The sequence below is a fragment of the Eretmochelys imbricata genome, chromosome 11 (genome assembly GCF_965152235.1).
Source record: "Eretmochelys imbricata isolate rEreImb1 chromosome 11, rEreImb1.hap1, whole genome shotgun sequence".
Lineage (NCBI taxonomy): Eukaryota > Metazoa > Chordata > Testudines > Cheloniidae > Eretmochelys > Eretmochelys imbricata.
In genome coordinates, this window is record NC_135582.1 from 74,340,602 (window position 1) to 74,365,203 (window position 24,602).

General features: G+C 42.3%; 1 protein-coding gene across 1 annotated transcript; it reads right to left on the reverse strand.

The window, feature by feature from the left end:
* Window positions 1-418: 418 nt before the first annotated feature.
* Window positions 419-901, reverse strand: TWIST2 (twist family bHLH transcription factor 2). The gene has a single exon (XM_077830225.1). The coding sequence runs from the start codon at window positions 899-901 to the stop codon at window positions 419-421; it is 483 nt and encodes a 160-aa protein (XP_077686351.1).
* Between the last annotated feature and the right edge of the window lie 23,701 nt (window positions 902-24,602).

Sequence of the window (24,602 nt, forward strand, 5' to 3'; positions counted from 1 at the left end):
TTAAATCTGAACATATCAAATGTTTTACTTACTAGAAGTTTCTCTTCTTTTTGGGTTGGGGTGAGTGGAAGGGGGAACAAATGTAATCTTGATTTTTAATCTAGTTGTTTGTGGACTACACAAGAGAATCATTGAGACATTGTGATGGAGAGAAGTGTTTTCTCCCCTGTCTAGATTATCATCTGAATCCTTTCTGCCTTACTTCTGGATGGCTGCTGGATTTTCAAGGGGCTATAACATTTTGTGTTCCCCATTTAAAACAAGCTTAATATTTACGTTATAGCACAGACGATGTGAAGCTTCATCAGTAAAACAAGGAGACCTGTGGCAGAATTCAATAAGATGCAGTTAGAAGTAAAAAGAAAGAACCAGGTACCTACCCTTTCAGCAGTTGTATTTGCTTTTGCCCAGGTGCTGGCTAGTGGGAGGCAGACATGGACCAAGCGCCTTCCATCCTCCATACTGAAAAGGCATAACTAAGCCGCTCATGGGCCACATAGCTGCAGCTTGTCATCTTATTGTCCATCTCGTCGCTCTGTAGGACCTGGTAGAGGAAGTCTATGTACCTGGCTGCGAGTTTGAGAGTCTGGATTTTACTGAGTTTGTCAGAGGGCAACGTGGGGATGATTTTCCTCAGGGCTGCGAAGGCTTCATTGAGGGACTGAGTCCTCTGCCTCTCTCTGACATTGGCCAAGATCCTCTGGCTTTGGAGTTCTTCGTAAGATTGGGAGCTGGGACTGGACTTTTTCCCCCTCTTGCCTGGGTTGGGGCTGCCATCTTCGCTGGATTTCTTACTGTATCTCCTCTTCCTGCCAAATCTCTTTGGCTGCCTTTCCAGCTCCTCTTCACTGGTCCCCAAGCTATCCACAGGGGAAACAGGAGAACTGGAACTTTCTTCCATTCTTTCTGCGAGAAGGGGAGGGGAAGGGACTTTTCCCCCCTCCTGATGTGGTGTGAGTGTGTCTTAAATGTGTTTTAAATTCCTGAGACAGATCCTTTGGAAAAAACAGGAGTTTTTTGCTGACCAGACGTTTTCCAGGTTGCTTGAAGGGCTCTTATTTCAAGGACGGGGTTGTGCAAAAACTGAGGTCTTGGAGAGAGGAAGTTATTCTAACTTTTTTGGAAACTTTAGCTGGGCTCGGTTGCTAAATAGTTGTCAGAAGTGAGGGAGGTGCAGGGCTCTTTTCTGATTGGACAGCCAAGCCAGTGGGAGGAAAGCTTTTCTCCTGCTAAACTTTCACAGTTTTATGTTACACTTAACTAAAATCTTGGGAATGCACCTCCAATAAAAGACAGTTTGCAACCACCGCTCCCCTCTCCCCCTTTCGATATATATTTGCAGCTGTGGGAAGACCTCACGTGCTAACTCAGTGGTGATTTTGTTTGTAAACGTTGCAGAGTGCCTAGGTTCTGAACAGGCATGCAACGCTGTGTCATTAAAGTATCCAGTGCAGCCCCCACTGATAATGCATTAGGACAATGTCACTGCTTATTTTCAACCTGAAAGACAAAACTTCAGGCTGCATCACCAGGCTATAGGTTCTGCAAGGGATTATGACACAAGCATTTTATTGGTACCTGGAATGATCTTGCAAAAGGGCTCTGCTTTAAATACTCATGTCAACCCTCTGATCTAAAATGTAATGAGGGAGGAATGACAGCCAGACACCCCCTTACACCTCCCTCCCTAGCTGTTTGAATGCACAAAGTAATGACAATCTTGCTAGTAAGGTTTACACCACTTTGCTCAGTTTAACAGCTTCTCTGTCTCCTTATAATACACAAAAGACCTCATTTTTTCAGCCTTTAGGACATTCATTCTGCCACTTCTTTTGCAGTGGCTTAGGGAAGTAGCTTAGACCTTTGTGCCGGGCTGATGGGAAGAAATCATTGGCTGAGTCCCAACTGTGATCAAAGTGATGAAAGTCAATGATTTTATTTTAAAGCAAAATGAGAGCAACTCCTGCAATTTACAACACAGTGATCTAAAATGATCAGGATTTGTAGTAGTAGGTTTTGTTATGTATATGGTACCCAAAGGAGCAAAATATATCATTGCTAGCTGTAATATATAGCACAGAGCCGTGCTGAGGCAGCTCAGGGGCAGCCTCCCTGCCCCTCCCCTGCACAGCCAGCAAGAAGGGGCATCTTGAGAGGACTATTTTGGGACCAGGAGGAGACAGGGAATGTGGGGGTTGAGTCTCAGTTGGAGGTGCCAGAGGGTGAGGGGTCACAGGGTGGAGTCAAGTTCAGGGGACACAGCTACAGGGGAGACAAAGGAGGAGCAGGGGACAGAGAGAGGTACCGGGAGAAGCAGAGACCGGTGGGGCTGAGTGGTAAGCCGGAGAGGCAGGGGGTGTGGAGAAGACCTCAGGAACTGGAGCACTCTCTTGGCTAGATATGAGAGACGGAGGTGACAGACACACCCAGACAAACCCATCGCAGTCTGAACCATGGCTCACTGAAAGAGCAGGCGATGCCTTGTGGAAAACCCTGCAGAGTGCTCCCTGGAGAGACAGCGCTGGTTAGTTATCACATCAGGTTGGCATTTCGCCCTGTGTCCCGCTTCTGTTGTTAATATCCATGGCGCTGCCATAAAAACAGGAGCCTTGATATCTGCTCCTCCAGTTCTCTCCTCCTTTGAAACCACAGTGTTTGGTTCGTGACTTAAAAAGGACAGTAGTTGGCACAATGATTCTGATGCATCAAACCGATGAGAAAGGGCCCAGTCCTGCTCTCAGTTACAGTAGCATAAATCTGTAGTATCCCTATAAATCCCGAGTAAAATGAGAACAGGATTTGGCCTCGTGACTTCAGCTGGAGAATAAATAGCAGGAACAGATGAATTCCTGAGCAGCAAAGATCATGTTTTCAGTTATAATAATTTAAAAGAAAAGGAAAGGAAAAAAACCAGGAAAAAATTATATCAGAAGAATTGTTTCTGAACAAATTTCTTTGCAGAGTTTTCCAGTGAGCATCAACACTTATTGATGGAAAAATAATGTCTGGTTTGATTGCAAAGCGCTCTTTGCTGGGCGAAGGAATGCCTGGAACTCACTTGACTAGAGGTAGGTAATGTTTATAGTGGAAAGACTTCCCCAGGGAAAGCCGGTGTTTGTTTTCCAAAGGAAAGGTTTTCAGGTGCAGCACAGAAGTCCAAGAGCCAAGGCAGTTTTGAAAATAGACTTTTAATCCAGTTGAAAACCCTGTGGTGTCAAATGTGAGGGATGCCTCCTACTGCAAGTTGAATTCTAAGGCCAGGTTTGCAAACGAGTTCAGGGCCTGGCTGTAAAGGCTCAGCATCTGCAGCTGAGGCCACATTTTCACAAGGACTCGGCACCCAATATACCCCACTCTGCTGAGCTCTTTTGAAAATCTGGCCTCACTTGCTAAATTCCATGGGAAAGCCAGAGCAGATGGTGACTCTTAACACCGTGCAGACCTGGAGAAGGATTTTGCCCTTGGTTAAGGACAAATGGAACATACAGTGAGAACTTAATAGTGATGAATTTTGTTGTGATAGTTTATAATTACTGTGCCATTCTGGTGCCATTGGAAGTAACTCCATTGATGCCTTTGTAACCTCTAAGAGCAAGATTAGATCAGAGTGAGCAGGTTAGCAATGAAGGGACCTGGTTCTTCTCTTGCTTACACTGGATTTGCAGTGGTATAACCCTGTTAACCTCAGTGGAGCTATTCCTGATGTGCAGCGTTGGTCACTAAAACCAGTTAAATTGTAACAGTGGTGTGGTTAGATTGGTGTGGACCAAATGTGTTGTCTGAATATGTAGACACATCACTGAAAGTCCTTCAAGGACTGCTGGGAGAGGAAAACCTGATTGTGATTTGGAATAATTGCACAGGCATGAGAGGAGGATGTGGCCAACCTGGACTATGGTTGGAGTCTACAAGAATAAGAGGGCACGTGATCCTGCCTGCTGCACTCCCAGAGCAGGTGAGTGAGGAGGCGTGGCGAGTGGGCAGATATTTATAATCCACTTTCTTCTGTCTTCTTGCAGCAACTGCTGATAGATGGCTGTGTTTTGAGACTTTTCCTCATGCTGAGTAGTATCTTACTTCCCTGATTGAAATGGGACTACCTGGAGCAAGGTACTGCTCATTGTCATGAATAAGGATGGTAGAAGCTGGCTGCAAACTATAGTGTTTTCATACCAGCTGCCAAATCTCCGAGGCAGCATTGTCTAATGGGTAGGGCGCTGGACTGGGAGTCAGGAGATCAATTTCTATTCCCGGGTCAGCCACTTTCCTGCTGTGTGAGGTCTTTGGAGCAGGGACTTTCTCGCTATGTGAATGCACAATGCCTCCCTAGCACAATGGGACCATGATCTCACTTGGAGCCCCGAGACACTAATGTAATATAAATAACCAATAACAAATCCTGCTTGCCTTACTCATGCAAGGGACTGTTTGCCTGAAAAACACAGGCAGGATCTAGCCCTAAATGGATGTTATTTTAAAAAACGTGGACCAGCATAGTGCATATCCTCTAAGTTATCAATCTAATTTCCTTTTGAAGCTCTTAATTTTCATGGCAGCCTTCATTAGAAGAGATTTATGGTATAAGAAGGCTGTATTGTAACTACCAACAGTGTAAACACACCCAGGTCTGACCAGAATCACTGGGAAGACTCAGTGTATACGTTTACACTTTACAGCCAGAGAGCCCCCTAGCGGTGCTTAGTGCCAGGGCTGACTACAATGTTAACAATACTGTGGATACCTTCCCTTAGAACAGACTGAGTGTTCAATCAGCTGGTCCCCTGGTACTGGTGAAATGTAATCTGGTCCCTCAATAATAGGAATAGGTATATATAAGGTATGCAATATTCTTCTTCTGTATGGCTTACAAACAGCAGGATTAGATGTCTCAGTCTAGGTCGGTGAGCCACTTGATGGCACCTAGTGACATGGAGTGGATGGCAGAGATATCACTGAGATACGATCGTATGGGACATTGCGGAATGTTCATTTCTGCAGTTACAAAGATCGCTGGGTTTGATGAAGGAGATGGTGCATCTGCCATGTGAGATGCAGATGTGGTTGAGAGTGGCCCATATTTTCCGTGGGAGTTAAAAGCCACTGGCAGGGTATGTAATCGGATCACTTGATACAGATATACCCTTGTGGCCTTGCTATTGAAAACTCCTTGTAAAGCATCAGGGTAAAGTATTATCAGTATTTAAGGCATGATGAGAGCAAGCTATGAAATATCAACAGTGATATAAAATTAGACAGTTTTGGTGAAAGTTTAATGTCCCTGCTTAAGCAATAACTATGATGTCGGTACCACTCCACCATAATTAACAGGATTTTTTAAAACATTTGATGCAAACAATTAGCATCATCTTTGTATCGAACAGGTTGCAGCGTCAGTGATTATTCACTGCAGTAACTCACTGCAGTGGATACAGACTAACATGGCTACCCCTCTGATACTATTCACTGCAGTGTTTCTAAAGTCTGCAACCTATAGTCATATACTCCCCATACTAAGGTGTTTTCCATTGTCTTCCACTTCCAGTTCTTCTTCCTTTTGTCTCAGCTAGAGACTAAGGCCTCAATCCTGCCAGCAACGCAGGTGCTTAACATTACTACCGTAAACCCTATAAACCAAAACCCTGCCTCACTTTGGAAAAGTATGGAATTGTGATGACACTAGATATGGGCATTTCAAAGCACGGCAACGTGCTGGAGGTGCTCATTTGCATGCCAGCTCCTGTGTATTTTATAGAGGTGCTGGGGACAGCACTTTGAGAACAAACCAAAACTGTCACAGGCGCTCAGTTGCTCTGTAATGGCCAGGTCCAAAGTTGGATTCATTCCCTTGCGCTCAGGGAGAGCTGGAGAGTGATGTGAAGAATGAGGGGGGATTTGATAGCTGCTTTCAACTACCTGAGAGGTGGTTCCAGAGAGGATGGTTCTAGACTATTCTCAGTGGTAGAAGAGGACAGGACAAGGAGTAATGGTCTCAAGTTGCAATGGGGGAGGTTTAGGTTGGATATTAGGAAAAACTTTTTCACTAGGAGAGTGGTGAAACACTGGAATGCGTTGCCTAGGGAGGTGGTGGAATCTCCTTCCTTAGAAGTTTTTAAGGTCAGGCTTGACAAAGCCCTGGCTGGGATGATTTAGTTGGGGATCAGTCCTGCTTTGAGCAGGGGGTTGGACTAGATGACCTCCTGAGGTCCCTTCCAACCCTGATATTCTATGATTCTGTGATTCTATGTGAGAGCTCTCTATTGCTTGCTTAAGAACCACTAACCTGTTACTGTACTTTTTTGTGAATTTTTTCGCACTTTTACTTTACAAGACCGGCATGCTCCATAATCTTGGTTTATTGATTTGGTTTGATTCTTATTTGTATTTTGATTGCACCCAAAGGTTTCCCTCAGACTGGGCATTGTACAAACACCTAGCAAAGCATGGTTCCTGCCCTGAACAGTTTACAGTCCAAGACAAGACACAGTGTGTGTGTGTAATGCACAATAGCAGGCAATGGGTAGGGAGGACAGTACTACAGTAATAAGATAATTCTCACAGGTGAGCATTTGAAAGTAAACATCAGAGTTTTCTACAGGAGTGTCTGTTTCTGACATGTTATCAACTGAGGCACCTGCTCTTCCTTTCTACTCTAGCAACATAAACCCTCAGAACAGAAAACTAGTGCAGCCAAATAAATGTTATGTAGAGGCTGAAGCAGAAAGAGACTATCATGAGTTACTCTGGTTGCACTGATAATAATGCAGTCAAGTTCAAGATGGCAAAATGAGGGTCCAGAGGGAAGAGAGGTGTTTTCCCTGGCAGTTCTCTGCTGCTGCTGCCTCTGTAGAGAGTCTGTGTTTGGCTTGATTGCTGCTCTCGCTTCTCCCAGCCTTGGGTATAAAGATTCTGGAAGGTAAAATGGAGAAATCATCATTACAAGAGAAGCATAGAAATTAAACATGGAAACAAAGCATTAGATCATCCAATCCATCTCCCTGCTAGTGCAGAATTGTTCCTTGTAAATACAAATTCTAGTGCCGTGGTTTTCAACCTTTCTTTATTTGCAGACCCCTAAAAAATTTCGAATGGAGGTGCGTACCCCTTTGGAAATTCAGACTGCGGTCCGCAGGCCATAGAAGTCTTAGACTGAAAACTGACTGAATTCAACTATCAGTGTTGCAGAGTGAGAAAGGGTGCTAAACTGTAGACTTCTATGGTAATGCCAACACCTCCGGGTTTTGACCTGCAGGTGGGAGTATTCATATAGTGTTGACTGAGTAGAAAAACAGATTGCCTTGTCTGGGATCGGAAACTTTATTTTCATCGTCACCTTTCGCGGAGCCCTTAGATATAGTCTGTGGACCCCCAGGGGTCTGCAGACCCCAGGTTGAAAACCACCGTGCTAGTGCAATGCCCAGTCTAGTTTAAGTCCTACGTGAAGGGGTATCTATCTCATTCCTAAGGAGAATATTCTACAGCTTAATTATACATCTCGTTATCAAGATTTGTCTGATAGCCTAAATGCTCCCTTTCTTGGTTTCATCCCATTACTCCTGTTCTTAGCCCCATAACTCCTGATTATACCTGTCTCCTAGTTATAACTCTGTATATTGCTTGATGAATTCTCTGCCCTCTCTTTGTTTGGCTCATTCCCGTATGAGATTGTGAGACGTATCTTCCCACCTTGCAGATAATTATAGGAGCTCTGCTAACCCGGAATACAAACCCTTTACTTGCAGAACTTCACAGGAGTGGCTACCAATTCTCCCACCTGATATTAGGAACTGGTGACTTTAAAAACAGACCCTTTGTTTTCGTTCAGACAGATTTATTCTTCATGATCCAGCTTTACCCAAAATCTTGAGAGAGCAAGTAATCTGCTGCGGATATTTTCCCCTAGAATACATTATTGTTAAAAGGAAAGATTTAATGAACCGTAAATCTGACTTCAAAACTGTCCTAAAGATACTATGATACCCACAAGACGTGACCCAAACCAAATGTTAGCAAATGGATACATTCTTCCAAGGCACTCTTCCTCTTGATTGCTAAGATACACCTTCTCTATTTCTCTCTTTTTGATTATAAAATCTTTGGGGCAGTGACTGCCTTCACTTATTTATCTTGTACGATGGATGCTGAACACAACGTTGCCAATGTAAATAGTGATAAATATAAATTGCAAATAACATTCTCAAAAGAGTACAATCAAATTAAATGGGTAACATGTTGTACGTATAATGGCTTCACTAAATCAGGCCCCGATTCAGTAAAGCACATATGCATGTGCTTAAAGTGAAATATGTCTCATTGACTTCAATAGGATTTAAGCAGGTGTTTGAAGTTAAGCACGTGCTCAAGTGCTGTACTAAATCAGGGTCCAAATATATGATCCAAAGCTCACTGAAGTTGGTGGAAAGACCCAGGTTGATTTTAATGGGCTTTGGATCAGGGCTTAGCATATCAATCTACCCGACAAAGGCCAGATTGTCAGTTGGTATGAATTATCATAGCTCAGTTGTTAATGGAGCTATTACAATTTACTCCAGCTGCAGATTTACCTCTAGATCTTTACGGCCATAGTTCAAGCCTCGCTGTCTGAAATCCATATAATTCCCTATCCCAATAACATTGGGAAGACTGTTTCTCTCAGCCATGTGGGGATGCAGTATGTCACTTTGACTCCGGAATCACGCTTTTTAATGGTTGTGCAAAACAAAAAATATAATCAGTATTTGGGGGACAAAAAGTAGAAATGATCACAATTCCAAAAATAACAGTTCTATTACAGATCATTTACCTTAGCCTACAACGAGCTGCAGCTCAAAACTGAATGCCTCTCTGAAAATCCACAGGGAAGACAACTTTTTTTCTCTTTTTCTGGCATGTAGAATATTAATTATGGCTACAACATAGTGAGTACAGTAGCTAAAAACTTGGCTGGAAAAAATGAAAATATTATTTCATGAGCTGAAAAAGCAAAGTATGCAAAGTATTTAGTTTTTCTCGATTTTTTTTCTCATTAAAATGAGGAGGGAATACTGTGGGGTGAAAGGCTGGCTTACATCAATTTTTGGATTGAAACAATAAGTAAACCTCATTATTTACTGCAAGTATATATAAATAGGAGCACTGGGGAGCACTGAGCCATCAAATTGAGTATCCTGCTCCTGGCTGTGGACAATACTTGCTACTTCATAAGAAGGAGAAAATCCCTCCACAATAGGATGACCACCTTTTCAAAAGGCAAAAGCAGGACACATGCAGAAGCCCTGCCTCCTCTGTGGCCTCGTCCCCTGGTCCTCTTCCCCCGATGCTCCGCTCCCTGGCCAGGATGGAAGCTGGAGCTGGGCAGAGGTAAGAGCTGCCCAAGGAGCTTGGGGCACTGTGGGGAGCCCCTGACCCTGTCCTGGGTGGAGGGCAAGGGTGCATGAGAGCAGCCTCCAGCCCCTGTTGCCATCCCCAGGTGTGCTGTTCAGGGCAGGTGGAGGATCTAGGGCTCCCCACAGCAGCCCAGGCTCCCTGGGCGACTCTTACTACTGCCCGGCTTCTGGTTCTGGCCTGTCCAGAGGGTGGGGCCTCGGGGGGAAGAGGATGCGGGGGCTGGGCCTCATGGAGACAGGGTGGGACTAAGGCCTACCTCAATCCCCACGGCCACTGGGAAGAGGCTGGCACCACCCCGAGCCTCTGGCAGGTGCAGAGTAGCGCTGCAGGGAATCCGGGACAAATGCTGTCCCAGAGTCATTCATCCCGGGACTGGGACTTGAACTCTGCGTTTCGGGACTGTTCCGCCCAATTCGGGTTGGGTATCACCCTACTCCACAATGAACTTAGAACTTGCTCTTGAGACTAAACTTCTGTTGACTTTAATGGTACAAGAACATGTAATCACCTAGATTTGGATTCAATCAGTCTTTTGATCACACACTGTAGTCAGGGTTCTGTGCTTACAGTGTAGTTACAGTGCAATTACATTAGTTGCTCCTTTGGATACCTGTCATCACCACTAAGTCATGTAACTACAAAGTTCACTGGGAATAATTAGTGTGAATACAATTTAGTTAATTTGATTAGTATTAAGGATTAAGTAAAACAACAAAAGGATAGTAAGTAAATGAGTTTTGTAGTCAGCCTTCTGGTTATGCGAATTAGTAGCAATTACATACTGAAAAGTAAAGCCCTGTTGCCAGGCATCTTCTTGAAGCAGTGTTGAAACTGGTTATTGATAGTGTAGGCAAAACTACATTGACATTGCAGTAGCCATAAAAGTGTGACCAGGCTTTCTTAGGTGGTGTCAAAACCAGTTGTGCCAACACTAGCAATTAAACCAGTGTCAAGACCACTTCAGGAAAATGCATGTCATCAACAACAGGTCAGTTTCCTACTGTTTGTGCTGACTTGAGATTGTGACTGAGGGAATTGACCTGAAATATTAATGTGTGATGTAAATAAAGGCAGGGTCAGAAGTGGCTTAGTTTGATTCCTTTTAGTTTTTATACTACAGTGGTTTTTGGAGTAGATGAAAGAACCTCAGAGTAGAATCTGGTACACGGTGTCAGAATGTGTTGTAAATAACTCTAGCAAAAAGAGCTCAACAATAATTTCACTAATGCTAGTTTCAATTTTTTTGCATTTAAAAATGTCAGAATTCAGATTATAAATGGGACAATTTTGGACAAAAATGTTCCCCGTTTTTCAGTCAACTAGATCTGTAATGACACCAGCAGCATCTTTCTCTCCTTTTCCCATAGAACTTAATTCTCTAACCAGTTTTCTCACGGTTTAATCCACACTTGAGGCCGCATATCACATTCCATTATTCTTCTAGCTTACAGAGCCTGCACAGCTCATTAGGGTTACTCATTCATTGATTGGTCAGCTGGGTCCTGACCAAGTGACAAGTCATTTATCCCATTTCCCTGGGGTCAACAGTGCTTCCTCCAGAGTGTGCCCAAGTCCCATTGGCCTGGGTAGTAAGAGACCATGAATGGAATCTTAGTTTCCTGCACAGAATTGAAGAGCACTGCCTACCTGATAGATCACTGCACTAACTCAAGAGATTGGCTTACATCCCCGAGTGATTTGCCTCACTATTCAGAGACACGTAACATAGACCTATACAGAAAAAAACCTCAAGGCCATGGAGAACCAAGTTACAGCTGTTACTCTGTACTTTGGCAGGGCTTCATAGCTCAGTGGAAAAAAATACATTATCATTTGTCTTCTCGTACCTAGGTGCATTACAGTGAAGGAAACACTGTCTTCAAAAGCTTGCATTTGGGGAGATTCTCATGCTCACCCTTCCTTCCCCATTCATCTCTTTAATGTATTTTCTTTATTTAAAATATATTTTCCATTCTATTTTCATCTTCTTTCCTGCATTTCTCTGTGCTCGCTGCACAGCTTTAAATGTTAGTGCCATCACCAGCTCATGTGGAATAAAACAGTATCCTGGACTCAAGCCTTGTTAGTTAAGTGGGGGCGAAAGTGCTGATTTTTAAATACAGTATTTTTGTTTTAAGGTGCAATCATTTGGTATATGTAAGGTTTTGTGTTTGTTTTTTTAAGTCTATATACTTTGGGACTGATAGAAGTCCCACTGAAATCAGTGGAAAGATTCCCGTTTATTCCGTGGATACTGGTTCAAGCCTTTATTGATTTAGCATCTCAATGGAATTTTAAAACCAAGTAATCTGGGGTTTACCTTTTCAAATAGTATAATCTGATGATGAATCCGTGGCCCTCCACTGCAAAGGAAAATCAGTGAGTAGGTACCCTTCTTTTGCTTCTTCGTGATGTATAAGGGGGCCTGACTGGGATTCTGCTCTTGAAAGAACTATGGATGACTGGAAAACTTATGACTAGAGCTGGTCAAAAAATTTCCATCACTACTGTTTTTGATGAGAAATTGGATTTTCAACTGAACAGTTTTTGTCATGAAAATTGTCCACTTTCCATGGAAAATTTTTACTTTTTGTCCAAAACCTGAGTAAGTGAAAACCATCAAGTTTTGATTTAAACTCAGTTCATGGGCATTGTAGTTCAGCTGCCTCATCTCTCCATTCTCTACTACAGGCTTCTACAGACTCCCAGGATGCACCACAGCATCTCAGCAAGTGGAGAGACTGTGGTGCATTATGGTAGATGGAGTCCAACAGGGAGTCCAGCACAGTGAGGATAATGGGGGGGGGCATCAGGCACCCAAACACAACTCCCATAAAGCATTTCCAAATTGAAATTTTCAGCTTTTGGCCAAAAAGGACTGAAGGTTTTTGATACTTGATTTTTTGCTGAGAAGTCAAATTTTCCAAGGGGTGAAAAACAGGAAGTGTTATGACTAGCTCTATGTGTGACATTAGAGAGACCATACAACTAAACCTAATTCTAAGCAGGGAAATTACTGTTATTCAGACTGAGTAAAACATTTGTCTTTTGTTTGTCTCTTTTAACTTCTGGAACAAGGCTGGGAGCAAGCAGGGGCTAACACAGCCATGGGCAAATGCTTTGAGTAGCTGATGAACTGCTGCTGGGCTCCTAAGTCTTCCACCCAATCACCCGGTGTAACCAATTAGGCAGCCCACTACAGGCCAGGCCCAGCTGTATGCATTAGGTGGCCTGGAGATTGGCTCTGCTACAGGCCCTGATTCCTGACAAGTTTGCCTTTATAGAATTGATATAAAATTCTTCTGTTAGGTGGGAAAAGGGCAGGGGGCTCAGCCCTGAAAGTCCCTGGATCCCCTAAGATCTTCCTGAGCCAGGGTGTTCTGCACAGGGTACTCTGTACTCCATGCCGGCTTCTGTTCAAGACTTCCAGCTGCTGCTGCTGCTCCTCCGTTAACTGCTGCCCTCCCTTCAGATGTATGCAGGGTTCCAACCCTTGAAGGGATAAAGCTTTCAGACTTGCTCAACAGTTATCTTGTCCCAGGTGGCTGTTGGGAGGAGGGAGATGCTGCAGCAGCTTTAACTCATTGATCCACCTACTCCTGGCTCCGCAAAGCCTGAGTACTTTGGAGCACCACAGAGTGGCTTCCCCAGGGCAGAGGATGGAGAAGCTGCAGAGTCAGCACTCTCCCCTTCTGCATATCCCGGGGCTGGACTGGCAAGCTCCAACTCCCCTTTGCTTAAAGGGATGAGCATGTTGGCCAACCTTTACAACTGCAAATGGGTAAGACTGGTACAGTGGGCTGTTGTTTTCCTTAGAGACCAGGCCGCAAAGAAGCCTTCTCTGCCAACTTCTATGAAAGACAAGTCCCTATCCCTTCCGTTCACATGCTGCCACCGGCAGCCCAAGCTAGAAGAGGGAACATACATTGTTTCTTTCTGAAGCTTCCATTAAGTGCATTCCAGCACCTGCTCTCCTGGCCTACCCTGCCTCACCCAAGCATGATGGCACAGGGACTACCCAGACCCTTCTTCTTGACTACCCCCTTTGCATGGCTCTGGAGAGTAAACAGAGGACTATGCCCAAAGAGATGGATGTAATAATATTGTTAGATATGTATAACAAATGATGGTCCCGATTCGGCAAACACATGCTTGAGTGCTTTGTTGAATTGGGGCTGGTGTGCCCTGTTCTTCTAGCTCTTCTGTTTAATTTTTCAAACAGAAGGGCTGTCCGCAGCTGGGCCACATATTTTTCATATTGATTGAATGTAGTGATTTTTTTGTGGGGGGCTTTTCTGCTGCTGTTTCATTTCCTTAACTTTATCTTAGATAAAAGGGAAAGAGAACTATCACTTTACTGTCAGTTTCCCTGGGTTGATAAGTTTACGAATGGCTTTATATGACAGGGTTGCCTGCGATAGCAGGGAAATGGCCTTGATAGCCCAATCCTATGCCTCATGCTGCTACATTCCTCTGTCAGGTGACTGAGTCTGATCGAAAGCCTAGTGAAGTCCATAGGAGTCTTTCAATTGATCTCCATGAACTTTGGATCAGGACTTTAATCTTGCTTTGCAAGGGGACACAAGGAAGGCTCTAATAGGTCTTTTTCATGTCTACGCACCGTGGTCCTAAAGGACCAATTGGTTTTTGCAATTTGCTTTTAGACCTCTGATCCCCCACATTAGTTTAATCATCTCCTTGAAGACTTAAGAGTGTATCATATTTAGGCTTAGAAGGATTAAATTTGTATTGGTATATATCAGTGAACATTGATTTTACCATACCCACACAAACTGACCAAAAATATACCTATCGATGACAACTGAAATGTACAGACAGTCAAAGAAAGGAAACTGCTGCTTGAGAACTTATTGGAGTTTGATTTGAGGATTTTTACTTTGCATATTTTGATGTGATTTTGACAGTTTGTGTTTTAATGGTTATAGAGCTTTAGCTTTTTGAATGTCAACATCGACTCTAATTCAATAATTGTCTCACCCTCCCATAATTTTCACAACTTTGAACATTTAAATCGATACAAACTGGGGAAAATGCTTAAAAACAAGCATAGATATTATCCATTAAAATTGTTTAAAAAGTGGAATTCTGCCAAACCTAATCATATCCCACTTGTATTAAATTTATTTTTTCCAGTTGCATTTCACTGGAAACAATACCCGTAGGAAATATAAATGGGAGATGCTTCATAGGAACTGGCTTAAATTTTGTATATGGACAAGAAATTGAGCGTATTTGTGACAAAACCATATGTTTGATTTTGATACAGTAGAGAATATCTGAAAAAGTAATAAAAGATAGTGGGAGTTATGTGCTGGCATCCAAGGGACAAAACAGAGTCTTCAACGTTCAGTATTCCATTTAGAAAGAATTAGCATTAGGAGGATATAGGCACAGAAATTGCCATTGGCTCAGGTCAAATATGTTCCTTGTGGGAATTTAGCATAGCTCCTCTCCAGTTCTATACTCACTGGAATGTCATTATTCCAGGATCAGGGGAAAAGAAAATGGAGGTACCCAAGATTCCACAGCTGAATGAAAGGGAAAGATAGAACCATTTGTTCTACCATTTTCTTAACGGGGGCGGGTAGAGATCAGAGTGGAAGACACTTAGCAAATTTCACAAGTGGTCGCTAAAGTTAAACTCTTAACTCACAGGTTTATGACTGTCACTCTGAAAACCTTTGGGGAAGAGAACATGGGAAGAAATCAGAATTCCATCAGAAAAAACAAGTGTTTTCATAGACTGACTTTTTGTGAGAGACAAACATTGGCCAAGATATTCAAAAGTGACAAATGGTTTTGGGTCCCTTAATTTTGGGGTGCCCAGCCTGCCATGCCTTAAAGGGGCTGGAGTCTCAGAGGGTCAGTGCTCTGTACATCCTGAAAACCAGGTTGCTTTAAGGTATCTTACACTGGATACTTGCAGACAAAATCACTAGTTCCTACTACGTACATGGACTTTTAAATTATTTTGTTTACTTAACTATTTATTGGAGATTTTCTCTTCAAACCTATCAGTTTGTTTAAAATATATTTTAAAATAGTTAATCCAGCTGCCCTCCCTTACCCTCCACTTCCCCAGATTTTAGTAGTTTCTTCCCATTTTCACTCAATGTTAAAGAAAGCACAAAGACCCAAATATTCAGCTATGAAATCACAGAAACACATCCAGGCAACCATGATACATTGATGGGCTCAAGCCAAGAAGCAGATTAATGTTTGATAACCCTTCCTGCTTTCCATGTGATGCCAACACTGATAGTTGAAGGTAGTCAAAGGGCAAATATTTCCTTACTGAAACTAGCCTATTAATATTAAAATCATCACCTCACATTTTGGGCTAAATCCTTTGATGGACCTACTCATGAGAGAAAGGGGATGAGGATTTGTCACTGGCTTGTAATGCCACATACAGGAGTGAGAGAAACAAGTGGAGAAAATCTATTTGTGCAGCCCTGCCTGCGAACAACAAATTGTGCACATGAAAGTAAATGAGTCATCAGTTTACTATATTCTAATTCAAGTAAAGTACTGCTCTACATAAAAACTTGCCTGTGCCAAGACATTAACTCAGCAGAAAAGGAAAACCAAACAGAATAGAGAGGAAGAAATAATGTTCTACAAAACCCTGATTGAACAAAAAAACCATACTAATCGATGCCCATTGAAGTTGAGAGACTCCCATTGACTTCAATATGCATTGTATTAGTCCCAAGGTTACCAAAACCAGGTTCAGAAGCATAGAAAGGATCAAGTCCCAAAGACTGGGCCTGACCTGACACTGACTTTGAAAAGCAGAATATCCAGTACTGATAACTGAGATAGCCCCAGAGCTTCTCAGCTGTTTTGACAGCACATTAGGCAGGAAGTGATTTCTGAATCTCTGTGTGTACATAATAGTGTACAACTGAAAATCTAGGTTTAAAGGTAAAGTTCTAATGGAATTCAGTGTAGTGGAGTTAGTGTCACATGACACACTGCATCTAAAGCCAGTCAACAGGTTTCCATCAAAATGTTTATTCAATGCAAAATGGCGTTTTTAAAATTAAAACAGACATTTTCTTGAAAAACGTGGGTTTTGTACAAACGGATTTTCATCAAAAACCAAATATTTTTCAGTTTTCAGCAAAACAAACGAACAAAAATTTGCATGGGGAAAGAAAGTCTGTTTTAATTGAAAACCAGGGAAAAAAGGACAGAAAGTTTAAACAAAAATGAAAAAAATTCCTGAATTTTTCATGGGGTCGGGGGAAGAAATATTATTTCCCAACTGTGTCAATTTGCACTATAAGACAACATGATTGGGGAGCTGACTCATTTCACCACCATTCTGTAGTCTGACCTGGTGGATTAAATTAATTGTTGTATGCAGTGTTGCCATACACAATGGTGTTCTAGCAATGTTGGTCCCAGGATGTTAGCGAGATAAGCTCTAAAGCTCGTCTCACTCACCAACAGAAGCTGGGTCTATAAAAGTTATTAATCCCCCTCCCCCTTGTCTCTCTGGCAGATTCAGGTAATTTGCAGACCCCAAATTGAGCGTTAGTGTGGCACAAGACTGGTTGTATGTAGGTTTTTGTCTTGTGTGGAAGGGAGTGAAGGGAGAATTTACTTATAAACTTCATGTCAGGGGGCTTTGCCTGTCAAATCTGCATGGAAGGTAGTCCATGGTTAAGGATTTCCCAAACTGAATGGATCCCAGCCCAGATACGTTTTGTACTTGTCCTTTCTTGTGACAGTCAGATTTCCACCATCCAGGGAGAATGGATTGTTCCATTGTCACACCACAATGGAAATACTCATTTGCTGAGAGAAGAGATCTCAGAGCATGCCTGCTGGGTTATTGTTGGCAGTGTCTTTTGTGTCTATGTGTAATGGGAGAGGGTCCGTGTCAGGTAAAGGCTGGTTCTTCACTCTTCTTCCTGCCCATCCCTCGCATTTAATTTGTCTTTCTAAAAATGTGCTCTAGCTCAGACCACCAGCTATGAACGTGATGCAAAAAAGACTGGCTGAAATTATATGGCCTGCGTTACACAGGAGGTCAGACTAGATGGCTAGAATGGTCCTTTCTGGCCTGAAAATGTATCAATCTGTGCATACTCTGGTGCATTTATTTTGCTGAGTAGCAGCAGGCAGCTACAGAGTGGTAGGAATTATACTGTGAAGCCTTTTCCCACTGCATGCCCTCCAGTTTTTCCCCACTTCAGCAAAGCCCATCTACTTAGTTACTATGTACAAGAGAGGGAAGCAGACGGGCTGAGAGCGGAATTTTCAAAAGCACAAGGCATTGGCCTAACTCCACTCCCAGTATAGTCAATGGTAAAACTCCCATTGAATTCAGGGGGAGCAGGTAGGCCAATTCTCAGTGCTTTTAAAAATCCCCTCCTAAGACTGTCAAGCACCCACAGGGTTGCCAACCCTCCAGGATTTCACAGAGTCTCCAGGAACTAAAGATTAATCTTTAAAGATTATGTCATGGGATGAAACCTCCAGGAATACGTCCAACCAAAATTGGCAACCCTAAGCACCCAGCATAGATTAATGAAAACTACAGCACAGATGTATGGTAAAATCCTCTCCTATAGAAGGGAAAATCCAACATGTACTATATTTTCATTATAATGCCATAGATGTATCAGTAACACACACAACAATATGTACACTATATTGTTATGCCATATGTTTTAAATATCATGAAAATTGGCCTGCTTTGCAGTGTATTTGATATTCTAGCTATTGTCACGAGGGATGGGCAAACCAATTCAGCTGGAATATGAATTGGCTTTAACTTCAGCCCAGTCTCTGATCCATATAGAACTTTTAAAAAAATTTTAAGTGCAGCTCTAATTTGAAAAGCGAGTATGTAAACATGCATTGTGGTGGATCCACATTCATCATCTCACAATTGATCCATATACAACTTCTCAGTTTACAAAAACCTTTTGGGGGGGTGGGCTAGGGCTGCTCAACAAAAATTGGATGACATATTTTAATAAAAAATAGTGTTTAGTTGAAAACATTTTTGCAAAAAAAATTTTAAAAAATGTTTCACTTTTTTAAAAAATGGAAAAATACTGAAATGTTGATATTTTTGATGTTTTGTTTAGAAATTTTTTTACAATTCTCACTTTCTCTCAGGTTTCCTCTTCCTTTTTGTTTCCACTGGAAAAATGGGGAAAAGAAGAAAAACTGAAAGGAACTGGGGGAAAAACACTTTTTAAAATACATTTTCCACTTGAAAAGTTTTTTAAAAAGTTTAAAAAATGAGAGAAATTTTTAAAATTTACAACAAATCCTCCCCATGCGCACATTTCCAGTGGGGAAAAATAGGGGGAAACACTTTCTGTCATTAATTTACTCCCCTCCCACACTCCTTCCACTGCAAGAGGAACAAAAGTAGAAAAGGCAGAGAAAAGTGGGATCTATTTTCCATTTTCTCCTCAATTTTTCTTCCTTTTTCACTTTCCCCCCTTTACAGGTGGGGGAAAAGGAGGGGAATAAATAAGTGGGAAAGGTGGTAGGAAAACACCCTGATTTTTTAAAAATCTTTTTGGCAATGGAATCACAACAAAAATTTGAAATAACTGAATAGTTTCAAATCAACTTTTTGTGGGGAAAATGTTTGATATTTTTCAATCAGCTCTATTTTTTTTTCCTAAATGCAAGCTGAAATCTGAACATCAGACTGGTTTCTTCTAGTTCCATCCTGCCTCTTTGCCAGTAATCAGACTCTGGAAGCAGGGCTGTGGGTTAGTCCAGTGGTTCTCAACCAGGGATGCACATAGAGGTCTTCTACGGGGTACAGCAACTCATCTAGAGATTTGCCTAATTTTACAACAGGCTACATAAAAAGCACTAGCAAAGTCAGTACAAACTAACATTTCATACAGACACTGACTTATTTCACTGCTCTATATATTATACATTGAAATGTAAGAACAATATTTATAGTCCAGTGGATTTATTTTATAATTATATGGTAAAAATGAGGAAGTCGGCAATTTGTCAGTAATAGTGTACTGTGGCTCTTTTGTATTTTTATGTCTGATTTTGTAAGCAAGTAGTTTTTAAGTGAGGTGAAACTTGGGATACGCAAGACAAATCAGACACCTGAAAGGGCTGCAGTGGTTGGGAAAGATTGAGAACCACTGGGCTAGTCTAACTTGAAACACTACAGCAGCACAGTTCGCCCGTAGTCAATCCCCCTCTCAGAGAGGTGGTAGAGAGGTCGAAGGAATAATTCTTCCATTGCCCTAACACTGTCTACACCAGGGGTTAGGTTGGCTTAATTACGTCGCTCAGGGGTGTGGATTTTTCACACCCCTGAGCAGCGGCTGAGTTGACTTAACTACTGAGTGTAGACGTGGCCTTAGTTAACAATTCTTTGGATGACACACGAGCCAGAAGACAATGTAGCTTACTCTCTGCACTGTCCTGACTGTGCAGTTCCGACAGGAGTACAAAGCAGTAAACCCTACTTTTGTTGCAATAGTTGGCGGATATGACTGTGGATGAACATAGGGAGCCGATCTGATGAATAAGAAGTTGCATTTTTCATGAAGACACCTTGTGATCCCAAAGTCACTGTAGAGTGCAGTTCTACTCTGCAAAAATAGTGTGTAAATTGGTGTCATCTTGATTTGTTCTCTGCTTGTGTTCACTGTTGTATCAGCATACTTTCATTTTAACTCTTCTTTATTCCTGGTAGAACTGCTGCGTCAACAAAATGAATGCTGGGATTTTCAAAGGAGCTAAGGGAGTTAGGGGCCCAAAACGTATTGAAATTCAGTTGGTGTTCAGTGCCCAATTCCCTTGGGCCCTTTGAAAAATCTCATCCTGGCTGCTAGCTGGATTCAATTTTTTTTTATTAAGCTCCATTCAGATAACCCCGAGCAAATGGACTGGCAGTCATGGGCTAGCGCAGTAACAAAGAGACCACATTTTGGGCAGCAGAACGTTTAGCGCTGGTGGTGATTCAGAAGACGGGAAGGAAAGAAACCACCTTGATGTTCAGATCGCGGGTTGCATGTTTAGGGCTAGCTGCTAGAAAAACCAGCGGTTAGTTGGTTGGTTGGTGTTTTCAGTATCTGTGAAGTTATCACCCCTGCTCCAGGGATCAGGGATGGGCAAAATGATTTTGGTTTAGGGGAAACGGAGAAACTTAGGCTGTTCTTTTGAGGGATGACCAATGTTGCCCACTGATTTATTCGTAGATTCAGAGAATTTTAAGGCTAGAAGGGACCATTAGATCATCTACTCTGAATGCCTGCATAGCACAGGTCAGAGAATTTCATCCTGTCCCTGTGTTTAACTACAGAATATTCCAGAAAGGTCTCCAGTCTTGATCTGAAGACTCCAAGAGACAGAGAATCCAGGAGTTCCCTTGGTAGCTGGTTCCAGTAGTTGATCACCCTCACTATTAAAATTTTTCATATTTCTAATTTGAATTTGTCTGGCTTTTGCATTGGTTCTTGTTCTACCTTTCTCTGCCAGATGAAAGAGCTCTTTAATACCTGGTGTTTTCTTACCATTCTCACTGTAATCAAGTTATTTCTTGATCTTTGTTTTGCTGGCGGGGTCCTCTGAGAATGACACAACTTCATCTCTTCACTCTGCAAATCCAACCCACCCCCATGGTGAATGTGCATTGGCCCTCAGGGGCAATTGATTCTCTATATCATAACTCTGCTTACAGAGAGAACAACAGCTAGGTGTGACGCTTTCTCAGAGCATCCAGAACTGTAAGTCACCCATATTACCCGCTTGCTTTAGGATTTGCTGGTGCTAAACTGTGCGACAGCTCCCACCCAGCCCATTCTGTTAGCCACCGCAGACAAATTACTCAGGACTCTGCCAACCTTTACTATGCCTTGCAAGTTAGAACTTGGTGTACCCCAGCTCCCAAACTTTCCAGAAGCATCCTTCTGTAGTGGTCAGCCTCTCTCACTGAACGATCACAGAAATTACCAAGTTCTCTGTCTCCTGCCTGTTTGATTCAAGGAGTCATACTTTACTTACTATTCTAGCTCAGAGATGTACTTAGGATAAAACCAAGAAAAGCTTATTAACAAAGACAGAGATGTAAGTGATACTGAGGAAGGATAGCAGAAACACAATTGGTTACAAATAAAACCCTCTTCTAAGGGACTAAACATCACTTTAGCACGTTACAATCCTTGGGCTGGAGAAGTTTTCTCACTTTCAACATCTGTATGCAGAGCTTGTTGGTTTTCAGTCACAACCATGATCCATAATGGTCAGGAATCACTCCCCTGTGCTAAGAGTTCCTCAGTGAAACGTGTAACAAAATGTCTTCTCCCCCATCCCCCTGTGATCCCTGGTGTCTTCCCATGCTGATTTCACATCCCTCTTCAGCCTGGCTTTTCCTGTTGACTTGCATGCAAATAGTGCTCCTGTTGTGTTTTGGCTTTTGCAACACTCGATTTACGTGTGAGGGCTAGGCAGGCAGGTAAATCAAGATTCCTTTGGCTAGGACAAACTTGTTTATCAACCTTGCCTTACATGGCTTAAGCATACTTTCAGAATATACATACATCTTCTTGATTATTCCCTGTGTATGCCTCATGCAATGCCTATAGGAGCCAGTATAATATGAGCTTTCATTTGATACCTCACACAACTTTCTTTACAGACCAATACTATGACAGCAATGTGTTAGGTGTGGTGAGTTTGTCCAACCTGATAAAATTCTTGACACAAAATATTGATTCATCAACAGGCTTCTGTGTCAAACCTGACCCCTGACATTGATTAGACAAGGGCTACTCTGAAGGTGTCTGTTCAAAGTCCTCTGATTCCATAGAATCAGGGGCACCTTTCCCCATTCTTAGCATCCATACTTTCCCCAGCGCTAGCCTCACACCCTTCAGGGTCACACAGACCAGTAAAAGCTTCGGTTACCCCAGAGGTGTGAAATCAGACACTTTACAAGCCAGAGTCTTCCCTGCTCCCAGTGAAGTTTTGGCCTAGAGCTATGCTTAGCTGTGTCAGTGTCTCACCCCATCCAGCAGTTTGTCCCAGTTCCCAGTCCTGGCCGTAGCATTTCCTAGTGTACCAGTGACTCCCAGCAGATCCTGGGCCACAAAATCGTCTAGCTGCGCCTCAGTTTCCCTGTGCTCAGTGGATTCTGGCCTCCCGCATCCCCTAGCTGTGCCAGAGTCTTACCATTCCACTAGGTTCTGTTCTTGTAGGGTTAGTATCAGTATTATAAATTAATTACTCTGTCAGTCCAAACTGCTGGCGTGAGTCCATGGAGGCCTCTTGTGTTTCATAAAGCAAGTTTGGGTTGATGATCTTTTCTGTCGCCAGTGGAGATTCAGTTGTATTTGTTTAATTATCCCAGTTCGGTCTCTTGCAGATGACAGTGCTTTAGCAGCAGTATCGATGTTTCATTCCACCCCATTTTGAGTCATTGCATTGGCCATGGTTTGCTGGCCATGGCTACATTTCAGTTCTCTTACCAAATGTGACAAAGGCAATGCTGGCTTTGTTGCTACAGTGACTCATAGGAGGCTAAGTTATTATTAAGATATTAAGTCCCAGGGCCAATGCCAAGAAAATACAGACACTGACTGCATCACAGTTGCTAAGCCTCTGTTGTGTTCTATGGAATGTTACATGTCAACTGGAAATTTGCTAAATAAGTCGATTGCAACCATCTACAAATGTATCTCTGATAATGCACATTTCATGGTAGTTTCCAGTTTTCTGCCTACAGGAGGATATATTAGTGTTCAATAACATCTCTTGTTATAATATAGACTCCTGATTGGTTTCTTGGCAGCTTGTAGCTTACTGGGAAAGATCGTAAATTCTTGGAGAAGCAAACAGTGCTGGCTATTTTTCACATTTCAGAGTGTGTGAGTGAATAGCTGTAGCGGAAAAAAACCCCACTCCTTTAAAATTAATCAAGAATCAAATTAGAGTGAATATCAAAAAGTGCACATTAGGGGTGTGAAAAGAGAGCCTCTCAGCACATTCGGTGGGCTTTTATAGGAATCATCAGCCTTGCCAACCATTTAATACTAACAAATTTATTTGAGCATAAGCTTTCGTGAGCTACAGCTCACTTCATCGGATGCACTGAATGCATCCGATGAAGTGAGCTGTAGCTCACGAAAGCTTATGCTCAAATAAATTTGTTAGTCTCTAAGGTGCCACAAGTACTCCTTTTCTTTTTGCGGATACAGACTAACACGGCTGCTACTCTGAAAGCAACCATTTAATGTGCGTCTGTCTCACATTTCTTTTTAGAATTCAACACAAACTGTTGAAATTCAAGGGAGTAAAAGCTTCAATGCGCATTTCTCAAACCACTTTCATTAGTTCATCAAAGTCACTGTAGAGAAGATGGATTTGGTGCCCAAACATAGGCACCTTTAAGGGGAAATACAGAGTGGTATAAAGCATATAGGATGAAGCTCATCAGATCTGCAGCAAGCCATTAGCTGCTTCTGTGGCGTGTTGTGAGACAGCACACTTGCTGTGTTCCTCCTCCTCGCTCTGACAGGAAGGATGATGACTAATCATCATCCAGGATTTTCTTGTTCACTAGGGCTTTGCTCAGAGCAAGGCACAGAGAGGTGACCTCAGCAGGTGTGCAAGAGTCACTCGCCTTCCTCTCAACCAGAGACCAGGCACAGTAATAAGTGACTCTGCAGGGTGTGAGGGAGTGGCAAACCAGGCTGTGCGTTCTTTGATCATTTTATCCTAAATCTCTTATGGGCAATTACCACAAGTAGATGTGATAAGCTTGTTGGACCAGAACTTTGTGCTTTCAAGGATAAAATCTATTGAATATAGGATGCATGGCTGAAGATTAGCAGTGGCTGAAAATATTCCTTTTAAATGTTTCTTTCCAACCCAGGTTTTTGGCTAAATGATTTTTTTCATGAAAAGCATCGGTGAGGTTTTTGTCAAAAAACTGAAAACCAACAAGATTTTGGCCAAAAAACTTTTTGGGTTGTAGTTTTTTTATTAGAAGTCAAGGGATTTTTTGTGGAAAATTTCAACAAAGTTTTTTGTTTTGTTTGGTCAAAATTTTCTGCAGAAAACTCTGATTTTTTTTTTCTGACCAGTTCTGTTGAAGATGAAAAGAGACAAGGGAATTGAAATACCATTATGAAGAGATGGAGGACTGAGGAAATATGGGAAATAAATTTCCTGCCTGTTTTTCT

Coding starts and splice junctions, on each gene's coding strand:
- TWIST2 (XM_077830225.1), bottom strand. CDS start 901: ATGGAAGAAAGTTCCAGTTCTCCTGTTTCCCCTGTGGATAGCTTGGGG.